General features: G+C 33.6%; 2 protein-coding genes across 5 annotated transcripts in view; one reads left to right on the top strand and one right to left on the bottom strand.

Annotated features, from left to right (window-relative positions):
- TMEM117 (transmembrane protein 117) overlaps positions 1-3,202 on the bottom strand; it is a 585,676-nt gene extending 582,474 nt beyond the window's left edge. For 2 of the 4 annotated variants that reach the window (XM_077170633.1, XM_077170641.1), the window contains exons 1-2: positions 2,033-3,202; positions 461-623 (exon numbers count right to left, since the gene is read on the bottom strand). The gene's annotated coding sequence lies outside the window, so the exon portion shown is untranslated. Of the gene's footprint in view, positions 1-460; positions 624-2,019 lie in introns of all 4 variants that reach the window. The other 2 variants (XM_077170635.1, XM_077170634.1) reach the window with 2 other exon arrangements.
- Positions 3,203-3,263: 61 nt separating this feature from the next.
- On the top strand, positions 3,264-15,991 carry TWF1 (twinfilin actin binding protein 1). Its single transcript, XM_077170632.1, has 9 exons — positions 3,264-3,390; positions 4,925-5,002; positions 7,240-7,418; positions 8,765-8,860; positions 10,116-10,220; positions 11,921-12,046; positions 12,306-12,456; positions 12,614-12,735; positions 13,923-15,991. Exons 1-9 carry the CDS (start codon positions 3,264-3,266, stop codon positions 14,091-14,093), a joined length of 1,155 nt encoding a protein of 384 aa, XP_077026747.1. The 3' UTR covers positions 14,094-15,991.
- Positions 15,992-16,965: the final 974 nt, after the last annotated feature.

Below are 16,965 nucleotides of genomic sequence, written 5' to 3'. Positions count from 1 at the left end.
CAGTATCAAGTGTACTAATATATGCATCGTGGGAGTCCCAGAAAGAAAAGAAAAAAAGGGGGGGGGCTGGGAGGATATTCAAAGAAGTAGTGGCTAAAAACTACCCAAAAATAAATAAATAAATAAATATGAATATACATATCCAAGTTCCCAACAGGGTATTCTAGTTTGCTTGCTGCCAGAATGCAATATGCCAGAAACGGAATGGCTTTTAAAAAGGAGAATTTAATAAGTTGCTAGTTTACATTTCTAAGGCTGAGAAAATGCCCCAATTAAACAAATCTATAGAAATGTCCAATCAAAGGTATCCATCCAGGGTAAGACACCTTGGTTTAAGAAGACCGGTGAAGTTCAGGGTTTCTCTCTCAAGTGAGAAGGCACATGGCGAACACAGTCAGGGCTTTTCTCTCGGCTGGAAGGGCACATGGTGAACACGGGTGTCATCTGCTAGCTTTCTCACCTGGCTTCCTGTTTCATGAAGCTCCCCAGGAGGCGTTTTCCTTTTTCATCTCCAAAGGTCGCTGGCTGGTGGACCCGGCTTCGTGGGGCTGCTCTCTCTGAATCTCTCATTCTCCAAAATGTTTCCTCTTTTATAGTACTCCAATAAACCAATCATGACCCACCTAAATGGGTGGAGATATGTCATCACCTAAGCCAGTTTAACAACCACTCTTGACTAAATCACATCATTCAGGGAGATGATCTGATTACAGTTTCAAACATACAGTATTGAATACAGATTATTCTACCTTCACGAAATGATATTTTGATTAAAACACAGCTTTTCTAGGGGGCATACTTCCTTTCAAACCAGCACACAGGGTAAATCCAAATAGACCCACTCCATAACATATTATAATCAAACTATCAAATGCCAGAATTAAAGAGGAAATTCTGAAAGCCACAAGAGAGAAGGAACATGTCACATACAAGGAAGCCTTAATAAGTTTAAGTGCTGATTTCTCAGAAAATATCAGAGATTATGCACACTCACAGAGACAGTTTTCCAGGGGTGGGTTGTAGGAGGAATTGGGGAGTTTATGCAAAATAAGTATAGGTTTTTATTTGGGGACATGGGGAAGTTTAGCAATGGAAGGTGGTAAGGGAACCACAATATACTGAAAGTTATTATTCCCACTGAATGATACGCTTAGGAGTGGACGAGACGGGAAAATTTATGTTGTATATTTATTTCCATAATTATTTTAAAGAGAGAGAATGCGCACAACTAAAGAAACAACGACAATTAAGTGCAACATGTGACCCTACATGAAATCTAGTAAGGGAAAAGACTCAAAGGGCATTATTGGGACATAAGAAAAATTGGAATATAGACTATAAACTTTTTAAATCTCTTGGATGCAACTGCACTTAAAGAAGTTATATAAGTAAATATTTTTATTCTTAGGAAATGTACCTGCAGTTTTAAGTGTTCAAGGAGTCTTGAGTATATGACCTACACTCAAATGTTCAGAAAATGGAATGGGGAAGGGAGAGAATGTTATGGCAAATGTGGTAAAATTCTAAAATTAGTGGATCTGGGTATGTGGGAGGAGGGAGAGTGTGTAGGGGCATATGGGAGTTCTCTTTATGGAATCTGTATTATTTTTCTGTCTTGTAGGTTTGAAAGTATTTCAAAATTAAAAGTTAAAAAGTTAAAGGGGTAAGTCATGTCATTGGGGTCAAATAAGATGTAAGTAAGAGGGACTGACCAAAGGAGCAGGTTTTCTACTACAATTTGTTCTCTTAGATAAAATATATGCATTTTACATGCTCAAAAAACAATTTATCCAAAGTTAGTACAATGCCAATCTTTAACTGCATCTGGGATAAACATCATACATAATAAATTAATGAGATTTAATCATAATGTCAATATCAGCCAAAAACATTATCATAAAACAAGTTCCCACAGAAGAGCATCAAAACTCCACTTCTCACATATACCTAGACTATAACAAAATAGGGAAAATGATTTAACTATAATGAATAAATGTTAATGGACAACAAAAAGATTACCTTGACACTATACCTTAAATATTTTTCTCCTCAGATTCCTTCTTTTGCTTAGGAACTTTAGGAAGGCCAACCTCCTTAAATGGTTTTGCTAGTCATCAGGACATGAATCTGTCAAAAAGAAGGGGCAGATAAACTCCGCAATTTTCTGTGTTCAACAATACAATCAAAGCTGGTAAATCAAGTTGAACTGTTTTATCAGGAAGAACTCCTCCCTACATTTCTTAAATCCAAACAAGTCATTAACACCCAGATTGAAGTTTGCTTATTCCTGAATATGAGAAATTGACCTTGTATAACAAGGAATAGAACATAGCAACCTTGTTTGTTGCCATCCCTGCAAAGAAAAACAATTGCAGGCCTGCTAGTTAATAACTAAAAATATTTTGCATTTGAAGGGTGGTTTTTTTAAACTTGCCCTTACATTGTTGGACAGAACAAAGTATTCGTTGATTAGCAGATTGTAATTTTGTATTGTCACTCAAGGTCCTAAGAATAAAGACTCAGTTTTTTTACCCAAGAAATTCTAATCTAGGAGTGGCAGAAAATGAAGTACAAATGGGCGGTGCAATGGCGGCTCAACGGTTCGATTACCCGTGCCTGCCCATGCCCCAAAAAACAAAAAATAACTACTAAAATTACTTTCAGGAAGTGAACGTATGTTAATAAATGCAGGGAATATAATGTTTGATAATATCTGCTCTCTGACTTACACATTTATCCAAGTGAATTTCGAATAATTACTTAATTAAAAAATAAACAGCAAACCTAAAGCGGATGAATGTCATCGTTTGCAAAGGTAGACTCGACCAGAGGGGAATGAATCACTCAAGTTAGTTGCTCTTTTCACCCCTTCTTTAAATCGTATACATTACAGGAGGAGGAACCAAGAAAAATGTTGGACACTTGTTTTCTTAAAGCAGAAAATGAGTGGTTGGTGACACTCATTTCTGTTTTCGAGCGTCCCTTTGCTAAAGCAGCGAATGGCGGTGTTGGCCGGGTCGCCGCAGGCGAACAGCAGAGCATCAAGTGTCCCAGGTTATCTGCTGGGTTTCCCTCTGGTGAAGAGGGAGAAGTGCCGAGGACAGCGAGCCGGGGTCAGAAAATGACACGGTGGACCAGCCGACACTGACTCCCGCGCCCCACTGCCGGATACAGACCGACCTACTAGCCGGCAGCAGCGGCGCCGAGGCGCTCGAGAATGGCGTCACAGCTGGGCGGGGCCTGGCGGCTGCGGTCGCGTACGGATGACGCTCAGGGGCTGGCAAAGGAGACACCACTTCCTGGAGCCGCCGGCCGGGGCCGCTGGCTGCAGTCAGCGCCGGATCCTGGAGCCCGCGGCAGCCGCCATGTCCCATCAGACCGGCATCCAAGGTAACGGCGCTCAGCGCTGCCTGCGGGTAAAGGGCTCCCAGGAGGCCCCGGGCGATCCGGGCGGTCTCGGGGACGGGCAGGGCTGGAGTCGAGCCTGGAGCTCAGGGACTCCGGACGCGGGGCTTGCCGGGCCTCTGCACCTCTCAGCGTTCCCATTTCCCGGGCGCTCCCGGCCTGCGTTCCTCCCAGCCCCGGCCGAGTCGCCGCCACGTAGCCCACGGACCCGCAATTCAGAGGACTGAAGGAAATTTGTCTTCCTGGCGGACTGGGTGAAGGGGGCGTTGCCCTTCACCGCTCCTGACATTAGCCCAACTTTCCCCCTTTTCAGTCAGGTAGGGAAGAGCTAGCTCATTGAGGCGACTGGGGCTCCTTTTGGGGTGTTCTCCGTCTCACGATCCAAAGGAGATGCCAGAACCTTTTTCACATCATTCGGGATGCTTCCTAAAGTCTTCCGCATCTTCTTCCTAAATGGAAACAGAATTATGTTGTGAGAAATCCTTCCACGTAGCCCCTAGGGAAACGGAAAAGTCTGATCTGTGTGGCTGCATTTAATCATCCCGTGCAAGCAGTTGAATGTGCAATTTTATTTCCTGGTATGAAGAAGGGCAGTCTGGAAGTGCTCACTTCATCAAAATCGAATAATGTATCACAGAGTTACTCACAATCACTTAACGCGTTCTAATATAAACTTAAACTGTTCATTTTAATACAAAATGTATCTTCCAAAACACTTAATTGTGTTTTGTTCTTAAGGGGTCTTTGATACCGCCCCCACCCCACACCTTTCACAGATAAATAAGTGTCCCAAACCTAAAAGCATTGTTTTATTTGTTCAGTTAATTCGACATTTAAATATGTAATTAGTGAGCTTTCAGGCTTGAACTTTATTAAAGCAAGCACTACTTAGTCAATTGTTAGAAGAAGATGAAATTTAAGCTTTCATAGTAACACAGGATTAGGTTTTCAAATATATATTTGCCCAGTGAGGTTACTCCAGCTTTTTGAGAAATTCAAGTTAGAAAAATAAAGCCAGAAGTATAGGATTAAATGCACTTTATTGACTTTAAACGGGTTAGGATATCTGGTATTTACTGTTGTTTTTAATGGGAAAATGAAGTGATAAAGGAGGGTCTGTATATCACAAATTGAATAAAAAAGCAATCGAATTGAATATAAGAGAATGAAAGTAAATTTTTAACATTTTCAAACAAGCAAAACTTGTAATTTATGACTGGGTTTTGAGTAACTTCAATAAATTCACTTAAGTGTTATTTCTGCTATGGGATTTTCTGGCTAAATCAGATTCAAATTAATATTAATGTACTATAAAATATTTAATTTTTCTGTTTCTTTACTGTATTCAATATAAACTATTATGTCTTCAAGTTTTACTTAAATTACTGGTAATAAGAGGATGGTACATAGTCAAGATTTTTTTCTTTGAATTGTAATACATTCCATTATTAAGTGGTAAAAGAAAGTATCAATATGTATGTACAAAAATAAGTTTACTTTTCTGTATCTTTTTCCACAGCTAGTGAAGATGTTAAAGATATCTTTGCCAGAGCAAGAAATGGAAAATACAGACTTCTGAAAATATCTATTGAAAATGGTTGGTTAAACATTTTTAAATATTGCTTGTCCTTAAATTATTAGGTGCCATATTTTTTTATTTTTTATTTTTTTATGTACCATATGTTTTAAAGTTATAAGTCTTTGTCAGACATTTGAACTATTAATATAATGCTAGTTCAAAGCTCACTGTTTATAACCTTATCAGTTATAAGTAATTTGGATCCTGGTCCCACACTTTGGACTGGTCCTTATTGGCCCCTGCTGTCCTTCTGAATTGAGTATCCAACTATCAGGAAAACGGAAAGATGTTTTTCAGCGTGTTGTGTTCCTCATTTACTTTTGTGTCTTTGTTTCTGCACCACAGTCTATTTCTAATGTTGGTGCTCCCATCTCTGAAATGAAATCAGTAAAATGCTGATTATCAAAAAAATAGATACTTGTTAATCATTATTCAGTGAACTTTGTTTTGAAGTACGAACAAAGGATTTCAGACTCTTGCATTTTCTGCACCTGATTGCAGTTTATGCTACAGATATGATCACCCTTTCTTGTTTTTTTTGGGGTGTGGGTGGAGTTCTGAGACTGTAATAAACTAGAAATTAATTCCTTTAAAATAATCCTGAGCTGTAAAACTGATTGGGTGGAAGATGTTTTAATACTAAAATCTTGTGAAAATCTTGTGGTAGGTTTAAATTTGAACAATTAATATTCCAACTACTTGATTTCAAATGAATGTGCTAAGATATTCTGTTGGCTTAATTTACTTAAATACCTTGAAATATTTTGCTTTGATAAATAACTTATTCTCTCATAACCTGGGAGTCAATCTAATTAGCTTTCAATTTCTGCTTAGATATTAAGAATACCAGAATAGTTTGTGGAATATACAATTGTTCTACAAAAATTACAACTTTATATACAATAGGAATAAACATGCACTATAAAGCAGCCTATTTTAGAAATATTGAGTAAAAATGTTAAATGCTGTCAGTTCTTGAGTGCTAGTTAAGTAACTACAGTGGAAAATTTAAAATTTACTCCTGTTGTAAATACCATGCACTTTAAATAATGAAACATAATGGATTCCAATTAAAGATAAGCGCTAGTTTCTATTTATCATTTTTATGATTTTATATAACCAACACCTTTATGAAAGGAAAATACCACTGTTTTCTGTTTCTACTTACTTTTTGTTTGAGAAAAATTTTTAACAAAGGAAGTTACCAAAATAAGTAATCTAATAATTTCTAGTCTTTCTTTAAATTAAGAACTGTAAATATAAGAAAATCCCTTTTAACCAGTTCCATTTCCTGACTTCCTTCCTCTGAGACAACTATAATAAGGTTCTTACATTTGTGCAATCTATGTTTTATATGTAACCCTAAAAAAAGTGGTTTTGAGTTTTAAAAATTCACATAAACTGCATGATACCATCTTATTCTGCATCTTTCCTTTTTCTGTTAATATTTTTGAAATTAGTTTTGGTATATTAGAAGTTCATTTAAAAAAAAATGAATAGAATTTTACCATATGACTATACCTCTATTTACCCATTCTTTTATTGATAAACATATAGACTTACTGTTACTTGCATATGTATAAGAGATTCTCTATGAACAGTATATTTTCAGAATAACTGGATTCTGCTGAATAGCTCCTTAAAGTGGTTGTACCAACTTGTGCTTCAGTGAAAATTTTTTAACCTGTAGTGTTACATTTTAGCTAAATAGGAGCTAAACCTGGTTTTATGTACTATTTCTTATTGTACAACTCAAAGGTAATTTCAGAAATTATACTTTTGAGTGTTAATAAATTTTTTTAAATTTTTTTGTTGATAATTTAAAATAGAGATTTTGAAAAATAGAAATATAATCATCCATTATTCAATAATCTAACTAAACTATTTTGGTCATTTCTATGCTTTTCTTATGCTTTTATATAACATTATTGAAACCATACTATTCATGAAATATCTATTGTTTTTTTTTTTTTTACATGGGCAGGCACGGGCGATCTAACCCAGAATCGAACCCACATCTCCAGCATGGCAGGCGAGAATTCTGCCTGCTGAGCCACTGTGGCCATCCCTCTACTTCTTTTTGATACTATATTATATTGTAATTATTTTCTGTTGTACCTTTCTGTCAACTTTTTGATGTGAATAATGATAATTAGTAAATAACCATCTATTAATTTAGAGTTCTGTTCTTTAATTATACTACCATTTGGGATTTCAGGCTATTCATCTGTCTTTTTAAAAATTATTCTTCATAGAGCAACTTGTGATTGGGTCATATAGTCAACCTTCAGATTCCTGGGATAAGGATTATGATTCCTTTATTCTACCTCTGCTGGAGGACAAACAACCATGCTATATCTTATTCAGATTAGATTCCCAGAATGCCCAGGGATATGAATGGATATTCATTGCGTGGTCTCCAGATCATTCTCATGTGAGTAATTTGTTGTAATTTATTTGACATTAAATGCAAGAAAGAATTTTTTTCCTGAAACGTTCCTAGACTAAAAGAAGGGTTAAGAAGCTAAGTCATTTCCCATAGAAGGGAAAAATCATGGAAAAAATCCTTGGATTAATTATGTAGGATCAAGAGTAATGAATTTAGATTCAGAAGTGTTATCTTTGAAATCAAAAGAACAGTTACTGATTTTAAATCTAAGAATCTGTGGCAAGAACAGACAATGGTGGCTTAGTGGCAGAGTTCTTGCCTACCGTGCCGAAGACCTGGGTTCGATTCCTGGTGCCTGACCATGAAAAAAAAAAATCTGTGGCCATATAAGTGACTCTGGGTTTCTTAAGGAAGAAGCTACCTACTTTGCTTTGAGAGTGATGACTGTAATACTTCTGAGAACTAACTGGACATATTAAATATTATTAGTATTTATATTATTAATAGCCACTATTCAAATGATGAATATACCATACAAAAGTCTATTTCTTTAGTAAAGCTGGTTAGTAGATGGGCTAAATAGAACAAGAGGCAAAATTAATATATGACATTACCTGATATTTTATAGATTAATTCCCATGTTTCTTGTAGAAAAATAATTCAAAAGAGCATCCCTTTCTCTTTAATTCCACACATCCTGTCTGAAAGAAATATTGGATTCAGCCATGCAGGATTATGAAATTGTTTCTTTTGTTGGGTAGTTGATCTTGAGTAGGTTTCTGCAGGTGCCAGAAGTCTTTAATTTCAGCATATATTGTATATCTTTTCATCTTTGTGCCTCTCATGGGATAGTATATTATTCCATACGTACATCATGAATATTCTTAAACAACAGCTTTTGGTAGTATCTGATCTGATTTGCGCTGAGTAAATATCAATATCAAGGGTACTTTTTACTTTATCTTGATTTCTCCTTCTGGTTGTGGTTTTTTTTAATTTACTTTTGACTTGGGAAAGATTTAATGAATTATTTTATTTTTTAATTCAGCTTTTTCCATTTTTTGAAAAATATGACATGCTGTAAATTGAAATCTTACATTAATAGCTATTACTATAATGATTTAGATGCTCTTCTTTGTTTTTTTTCTTTTTTTGCATTCTGCAGGCACTGGGAATGAAACCTGGTTCTTCAGCAGGGCAGGCAAGAACTTTGCCTGCTGAGCCACTGTAGCCCACCCTAAGCATGGTTATTTATAGACACATAGCATATTACAGTCAGTGGGTTTTAGCTTTATTTTTAGTGTGCTTGGAGATTTAATAGATTCAAAAGGTGTTTTCTTTTGTAATATGTTTTCATCTGTAAACATCTGTAAATTTTCAAAACTGAACAGGTTCGTCAAAAAATGCTATATGCAGCAACAAGAGCAACTCTGAAGAAGGAGTTTGGAGGTGGCCACATTAAAGATGAAGTATTTGGAACAGTAAAGGTACAAAAACGTATATTTTTATATGGATTATATATGTAATGATTAAAGAATTCCTAAGTAATGGGCAAGTAATAAATAATACGAATTCAGATTGATACATCTATATACACAGGAATAAGAGACATTGTTATATTTAATAAGATGAGCAAGTTAACTCCAGTGAATATGTAACTTTATATTCATTCATCTGTACCTGTTTGACATTTTTAAGTGATATTGAAACATTATACTTACCCTTTAGAAATTTATTGGAAGTTGCCTTTGTTAATCTATATATGATAAACTTCATAAACTGAAACATACCTTAGAGCTCATCTAGTTTGATTCCTTCATCTAGTTCAACTTTTTCATTTTAAGAATGAGGAAATAGGCTCAGAAAAATTAGCATCTGCTTGAAAAAGGGTAATTGGTTGGTGTCTTGGACATTTATACCCATATTATAGAAGTAGTAACAGTACTCTTTGTACCAGAACATTGAGGCAGGAAAATTGGTTGATAATTAATTTTAATTGATTATTTAATTGAGATAATTAGTTAAATTAAGATAAAGATTTTACTTTGTCACAAGTATATAGTAAATATATGCATCCTACCTTTACACACATGAATTAAGGAATTGAAATATATATTTGAACAGGTTTTGTGTTCTCTTTAGAGCTTTTATTCTGATTCAGAAAGTAAGGTAAGCGAGTAGACAGAGCATAAGACCAGTTGAGAATACATTGCTTGTTCACCATTAATTGTCAGATGGGCAGGCTTCTCAATTCTCAGAGTCCTGTGTTTTCCAAACAACAAAATTATGATGATAACTAGACCACTTTGGAGTGTCTTTTTCTTTTAATATAAATAATTGTAGATAAATTACATAAATCATTATAGTATGAAATTCAGAATCTGAATGTTGATAATTAAATAATTATAGACTAGGCTTCCACAGAAAATTTAATTATAATTGTCAGGTAGACTTGAAGCATCATCATTGTATTCATGTGACTTTCACCACCACCATCAAACCCCCAGAAGATTTGGTAATTATTCTACTTATGGAAACAAAGAGTAGATATTCCCCTTAAAAAGTTTTAAAACTTATAAAATAGAGGAATAAAGGAAAATAAGAAATGATAGTAACATTTTGTAGCTATTTATTTTCACTTAAAAGTACTTTTCTATTAATGATTTTTGTTTTTCCTAAAATAACCTCACTAAATTTTACTTCTAGAGAATAACTGATAACAGTCCATTTCTGTGCTTACAGGAAGATGTATCATTCCATGGATATAAAAAATATTTGCTATCACAATCTTCTCCTGCTCCACTGACTGCAGCTGAGGAAGAATTACGACAGATTAAAATTAATGAGGTAAATTACAACTTTGAAACCCTTGTAAGATTTTCGGTGTTTGAAAATACATATACTTGATAGCAGTTGATAGGTAACTAGAGAATAAAGAAGTGAGATTGCTTAGGTTTCTTCTGTTTAATTTAGAGACTTGGTGAGCCACTCAGACTACACAAGATTGTATGCTTAAAGTGTTCAGGAAAAAAAAAAGCTAAAATTAGTATTAAACTTCATATAAATTTCCTAAATAGGTTTATCCTTTCTTCAGAATGTAGGTCAGAATAGTAAATTTTCCTGTTGGGAGTACAAATTGTTTTTAACTTTATACTTTGAATACTAAAAAAATGGGAAAAGTAGTGTTATCCATTTAATACAAAGAATATTATTCTAATAAGGTTGACTGAAACAGGTTTTTGTTTTTGGTTTTATTTGTCATTTCAGAGACTAAAGAACAAAATATAAATGCTGTAGGATGTTTAGGAATTCCAGAAGCTCTAGGAATTAACTTCTGTGAACACTAATTAGATGGAGATATATGTATATTTATAGATGATTATTTGAGTACTTGCTTAGCATATTAGAGTTAATAAATTTCAGCCATGTTATAGGTTGTCATATTTTTTTTTTTTCTGTAGCCATTCTAGTTGTGAGCTGGGATGCCACTATATTTCTACTGAGATTTTATAGAAAAGAACAAGTAGCAGAAAACTATTTACTAGCCTAAGAAGCAGACTAATAGTGGAAATAGTCTGGAATATTAATATCATCATATTAGTATATAATATTACTTAATATTAACTTGGTAGCAAGGATCTGTCATTTTAATTCACATTATTTGAATAGAGCTCTTGTTTTTTGTTTTTTTTTTACAAATTTGATAGTTTGTTTTATTCCTTGCAATCAGAACCCAGAGGATCATATTGGGGTATGCATTTACATTTATTCTATGATGTTTTCATTATCCAGTACATTTATGCTGTACAATCTCCATTTTCTTAAAAGCAAAATTTCTGTTTGACTATCTGTTGCAACACTGCCAGCAAGACCTTATATTAGCTATGATTTAGTGAGTATAAAAACTTTAAATATGTACAATGAAAGCTTTGTTGACATATCCTTTCCGCCTTCCAGTTCATGCACACCCTGTTTAGTAAAGAAAGCTCTACGTCTGGAAATTCTGCAGATGTATAACTTGTTGAGTTGCATTGCGTCTTTGTATAGTGTCTGCAATTCAATGCGTGGTGTTGCATTTTATGTCCAGCAGAATAAAATAAAACTATATACAGTATTGTATATATCAAACTGTAGTACCTTGTTCATAAATACTTACCAACTAAAATTTTTTTATTAAAAGTAAAACCTGCTAACATTTAAAAAAAACTTACATGGCTCATTGAAATTTTGCTAAAATAAAACATATAAACTAACAAACCCCCAACTTTCTACCCTCACTGTATACTCACTCAAACCTTCACTACCAATATTTTCATAAAGGTGTGTCATGTACTCTGCATGTTGACAAAGTGTTAACAGGACCATGAACAAATACGAAAAATAATTTGCTTTTTAAGTTCATAGTGTTTTAAGTGTTTATTTAATATTAGACTGGACAAAGGCTGAAGAATGTTTACTTTATAGGGGTTTGGTTTTCTTATTTTCTTTGCCATATGACATTGTTGAATGCTAAAACCTTAGCAGTAAATTAAATCTCTTATATTTAGGTACAAACTGATGTGAGTGTGGACACTAAGCATCAAACACTACAAGGAGTAGCATTTCCTATTTCTCGAGAAGCTTTTCAGGCTTTGGAAAAATTGAATAACAGACAGCTCAACTATGTGCAGTTGGTAAGAGACATAATTTATTATGAAATGACTGTTCTTTTTGCTAGTTTATGCCCTGTATATTTAATGGATTATGCATGCTTTTATTTGCTTCCTGATTTTTTTCACTCATTTTTTTAAATTACAAAACAAATTTGTGCTCACTGTGAAAAGTCAAATAATATAAAACTGTAAGTTCCCTTGTCTCCTGGTTTTTGTTATTCATTTTTTAATGAATTTTGTGTATGTCTTCTAATGAATGTATTTTGTTTCTTATTGATAGGAAATAGATATAAAAAACGAAATTATTATTTTGGCCAACACAACAAATACAGAACTAAAAGATTTGCCAAAGAGGATACCCAAGGATTCCGCACGTTACCATTTCTTTCTGTATAAACATTCCCATGAAGGAGACTATTTGGAGTCCATAGGTATATGATATTTTTAACATATTACTCTGTTTGCTTATTGATATTTCAGCACTATATCCTTAGTGATTTCTTGCCCAGTGGGCTTAGTTTTATAATATTTAGTGTTTATTTTAATTAATATGCTTCTAATTTTATTCACTTTTATTTTAACTTATAGTTTTTATTTATTCAATGCCTGGATATACATGCAGTATAAGAGAACGGATGCTGTATTCTAGCTGCAAGAGCCCTCTGCTAGAAATAGTAGAAAGACAACTACAAATGGATGTAATTAGAAAGGTAAATCTACCTATTTATTTGAAGATTTTGTTTTTGGTAGATTTTTCTTTTTTCCATGTAATTCATGATATGTTGTGATTTATAAATGAAAAAAAAGTTGTTCAATCATAAATCCTTAGAGGATCTCCTGTATTCTAGATGCCTATGGATGCCCTACCATGACCCCTACCTTTTATAGATATGGTAGCTCTAGAGTGGTTTTAAGTGGCCCACATGATGAAGAGGCCATGAGTAATGTTTCTTAAATCTATTTAAACTGAATCAGTAAGAGGGAATCAAATAGGAAGTGATTTTAGTTGTATATTCAAGTCACTCATTCAGCCCCACTTCCCCACAAAAGATGAAACTATTTACCAGTGGTGCTTGATTTTCTCTTGGTGAAATAGATATCATGCATTTATTTATGAACATTTGTATTCATTTCATACCTCAAAACTGGCTTTTTGCTTGTATTAGTTTTTTAAAAAAATATAGAAATAAATGTAGATGTGTAAATATCTATAATACATGTATTTCCCAACACTTCCCCACTGAGGGCATGGAGCAGCAATACCTCAATAACAATTGGTTGATCTAGAGCCCAAATCTGGCTTCCAAATACCATTTTCCTCTAAAAGGAACTAGGTAGTCTCAGAAAAATGGCTAATAGTCAAGGGAGGTAAAAGATGAGCATGGGATATCTGTGCCCAAAGTAAGAAAGAGCTGAAAGAATTATTGGAACGTAAATCAAAAGGACACAAAAGTACTTACTGGCCAAATTAGGGATAATTTGAGCATGAAAATAAATAATGAGAATAATAGATTCTAATGCATAGAATAAAATAAGAAACTATGAGACTACACATGTATAATTAGATGAGTAAAATAAAATTTGATGAAGAAGGGGACATTTATATAATTTCAGAATAGTTCCCCCACAATACTTTTTAAACAAATGGGAAAAGGGGAGCTTCATAGTGACAAAAAGATGCCACCATAATCAAGTGATCAAAGTACACATCATGAGTAATAGAAAAAATGGAAATTATGTACTATCTGTGATAGGATGCAGTGAGAAAAAGGAAGCATCATTTCTGTGATAAACTCTGGTCAAAGATTTATCATCTAAATCTAATCATGAGGAAATGATTGAATGTTGTGCTTTTTTTTATTACACTACACTATTTATTAATCTCATTTTTTTACAGATTGAGATAGATAATGGGGATGAGTTGACTGCAGACTTCCTTTATGAAGAAGTACACCCCAAGCAACATGCTCATAAGCAAAGTTTTGCAAAACCAAAAGGTCCTGCAGGAAAAAGAGGAATTCGAAGACTAATTCGTGGTCCAGCTGAAACTGAAGCCACTACTGATTGAAATCATCATATTAAACATTATAATACTAGTTTTTTAAAAGTCCAGCTTTTAGTACAGGAGACCTGAAATCATTCCACGTTGATATAAAATAGGGGAAAAATTGTAATTTTTTAAAAATAGCACTTTTCACTTCTATGTGTTTTTAAAATTAATGTATAGAAGACTCATGATTTCTATTTTTGAGTTAAAGCTAGAAAAGGGTTCAACATAGTCATAGTCATATTTAATCTTGGCACACTTTTCATAAGATTGATGATTCCACACTTTCACATGATTGACGTAATTCTTAAAAGAGAAATACCTTAAAATATTCATACTTCTCAGTGAGTATGTTAAGAACCAGGTTAGATTATTTTCTAAGCTCAGAACTTCTTGTGCCTAGGAAAAGGTGGAAAGTTACTTATTCTGAGGAGCAGTGCTAACTTTGTCAGACTGTGGGATCATGTCTGCAAGTTTTAAAAACATAGTGCTTTATTGCAGCAGTCTTTTCTGTTTGATTCTTGGTTTTTTTAATGGCATTGAAATTTCAAGTCAGCTTACCCTGAAAACCTCAAGGGTACCAAACATTTTCTATACTGCAGATTTTCTGATGACAGTGAAAGGCAAGTTTAAACAGCTTTAGTAAATTCTTTCTTTTTAGTGCACTAAACATTTTCCATATCTAAAGTCATTGAATTTTAAGTACCATGAGACCAAATATTTATGTTCAGATTGAAATTTAATATTTTAAAGTAAAACAAAAGCCAAAAATGTTTTAAAAGTTTTAAATATCATGATTGAATTTTTACCTCTGAAACCATATATTTATAAGTGCAATGTGTTCTTTATCACTTTAGAACAAATATTCAGATTTAATAAAATCATTTTAAGGTCAAAGTACTTATCACCCTAACATAGATTATAAATTTAGCTTAAGAATTTTGTTTCAATTTAGATCTTATTTCAAAACACACAACTTTTGTATATCATTGCATTTTCAGTTATAATCCTAGAGATATTTTGAGCCTCATTTTTCTTTGATACTTGAAATAGAGGGAGCAAGAATACTTCATCATGTTTAATCTTTAAGCCTGCTGCAAGAGCCATACTTTTGAGGAGTTGTTTTCTAAGTGAACTGAGTGGATCCAGGATTGGAAATTTCCTGATCTAAACCTTATGCTGCATAAAATGAATATCAGAAATGTACATTTCATAGTATAAATTATGAAGCACTCATTTTTAAACCTTATTATCTAAGGTATATGCACCTTTCCAACATTCAATGTGTGTTCACATAAGCAAAGCATATTAGAATAATTATGGGTTGACAGATTTTTTTAAAAAGTAGAAATAAGAGTGTTTGTGTGGGATTTTGTTTGTTTACAGATAATCAGACTACAATATTTAACATGCAAAATAATCCACATAATGTTGCACTTTTTAAATAAAGTACTCTAAGTTGTTCCATGGGTGCACACATAGATGTGACATATACACAAATTATTGAATTGAGAAGCCTGAAGCTATGTTGCAGACCATAGCTGCAGCTGTTATTTTCAGTCAGGAAGAATGTTACCTGTCATGAGGGTATAAAATAATTCAGTAGTGAATGTTCTGCACCATCCATGTGCAATTATACTTTTAAATTCCACTACACTACAAGAAGGTAAATGGACATTCCAGATTATAGATGTGATTATACAGTCTTAAACTAATTATTGAATCAATGCTGAAAATCAGTGATGCATTTGTTATAGATTATAACTGATTGTTTACAGTATGTTTTAGGTGGCATCATCTTAACACTAGATGGTGAATAAAGTATTCCCTGTTAATTTAGATAGCAGTAAAGAATTACATGCCTTCTGTGGACATTTTATAAGTGCATTTTATATCACAATAAAGATTTTTCTCTTTAAGTTTTATATGTTCCAAGTTGGTTGTCTACTATAACCTTTTATTAAAAAAAGTTTGATTAATTTTGCATAATTCAACACCCAGTGATAAGTTAGAATTTGTTAATTAGACTCCCTAAGTCCTAAAAAGGAGTTAGTTTACAATATTTATAGTTTATAATACACATATACCTATTACATGAATATATTTGATAATATACTTGAGGTAATTATGCCAGAAACCTGAGCCAAGAATATTTGTAACAACTGAGTGCCTCATTTAGATTAGTTTTTCCACTGCTACAGGAAAAATAGAAATGCCTTGACTTATTTAGTACCTGCTCTGATAGTAGCTCCCCAGTACTATAGGGGTGACCAACTAACTTGACACTAAACCTTAAAAAACTTGCTATCATTCATCCAACAAATAATAAATGCAAGCGTGCAATTCGGTAACAAGTGGATCCTTTTATGTTATAAAATGGATATTTGGTAGCAGTTTTACAAAAGATAGCAAAATGTCATTAAGAGGGCTGATTTTGAAACCTGAGAGTTTAAAAAGCTGAGATAGCTACTCAAAATAAATAATATGCCTCAAGTAAACTAGTTTGGTGTACATACTTTCATGCATTTTCTTTGCATATACAGCCACACATTGTAAGGATGTAGGGGATTCTTTTTTAAAAATGCTGCTTCTGGGGCTTTGTATTCAGAGATTTTGATTTTAGTAGATGGTCAAGGAATCAGAGTTCAAGAGTGATTCATGTGTGACCATGACTGGAAAGAGTTACCTTAAATTATGTAAACAGGCTTTTTCCTCATTCCGTTAACTGTATACTCAGGCTGGTATATAGTAGTTATGATAATCATAGCATGTGATATAATAAAATCTAGTTCTTACTCTTGTCCACTAGCTTTTTTCATGACCTGGCCCTTTGCTTTTTCCATTTCCCTTGATCAGTCTGCTCCAGCTCATTGGCCTGCTTGGTATTTCTGTA

Source organism: Tamandua tetradactyla, chromosome 7, assembly GCF_023851605.1.
Source record: "Tamandua tetradactyla isolate mTamTet1 chromosome 7, mTamTet1.pri, whole genome shotgun sequence".
Lineage (NCBI taxonomy): Eukaryota > Metazoa > Chordata > Mammalia > Pilosa > Myrmecophagidae > Tamandua > Tamandua tetradactyla.
Note: the sequence above shows the minus strand (reverse complement) of the source record. Positions and strands in the feature narration are given on the sequence as shown.

What these genes read in the sequence shown, in the direction of transcription:
- TWF1 (XM_077170632.1), top strand. Translation starts at nt 3,264, where the DNA reads ATGACGCTCAGGGGCTGGCAAAGGAGACACCACTTCCTGGAGCCGCCG. An exon ending in CCATCAGACCGGCATCCAAG is followed by an intron (nt 3,391 to 4,924) that starts GTAACGGCGCTC and finishes CTTTTTCCACAG; the next exon opens with CTAGTGAAGATGTTAAAGAT. An exon ending in GGTCTCCAGATCATTCTCAT is followed by an intron (nt 7,419 to 8,764) that starts GTGAGTAATTTG and finishes AAAACTGAACAG; the next exon opens with GTTCGTCAAAAAATGCTATA.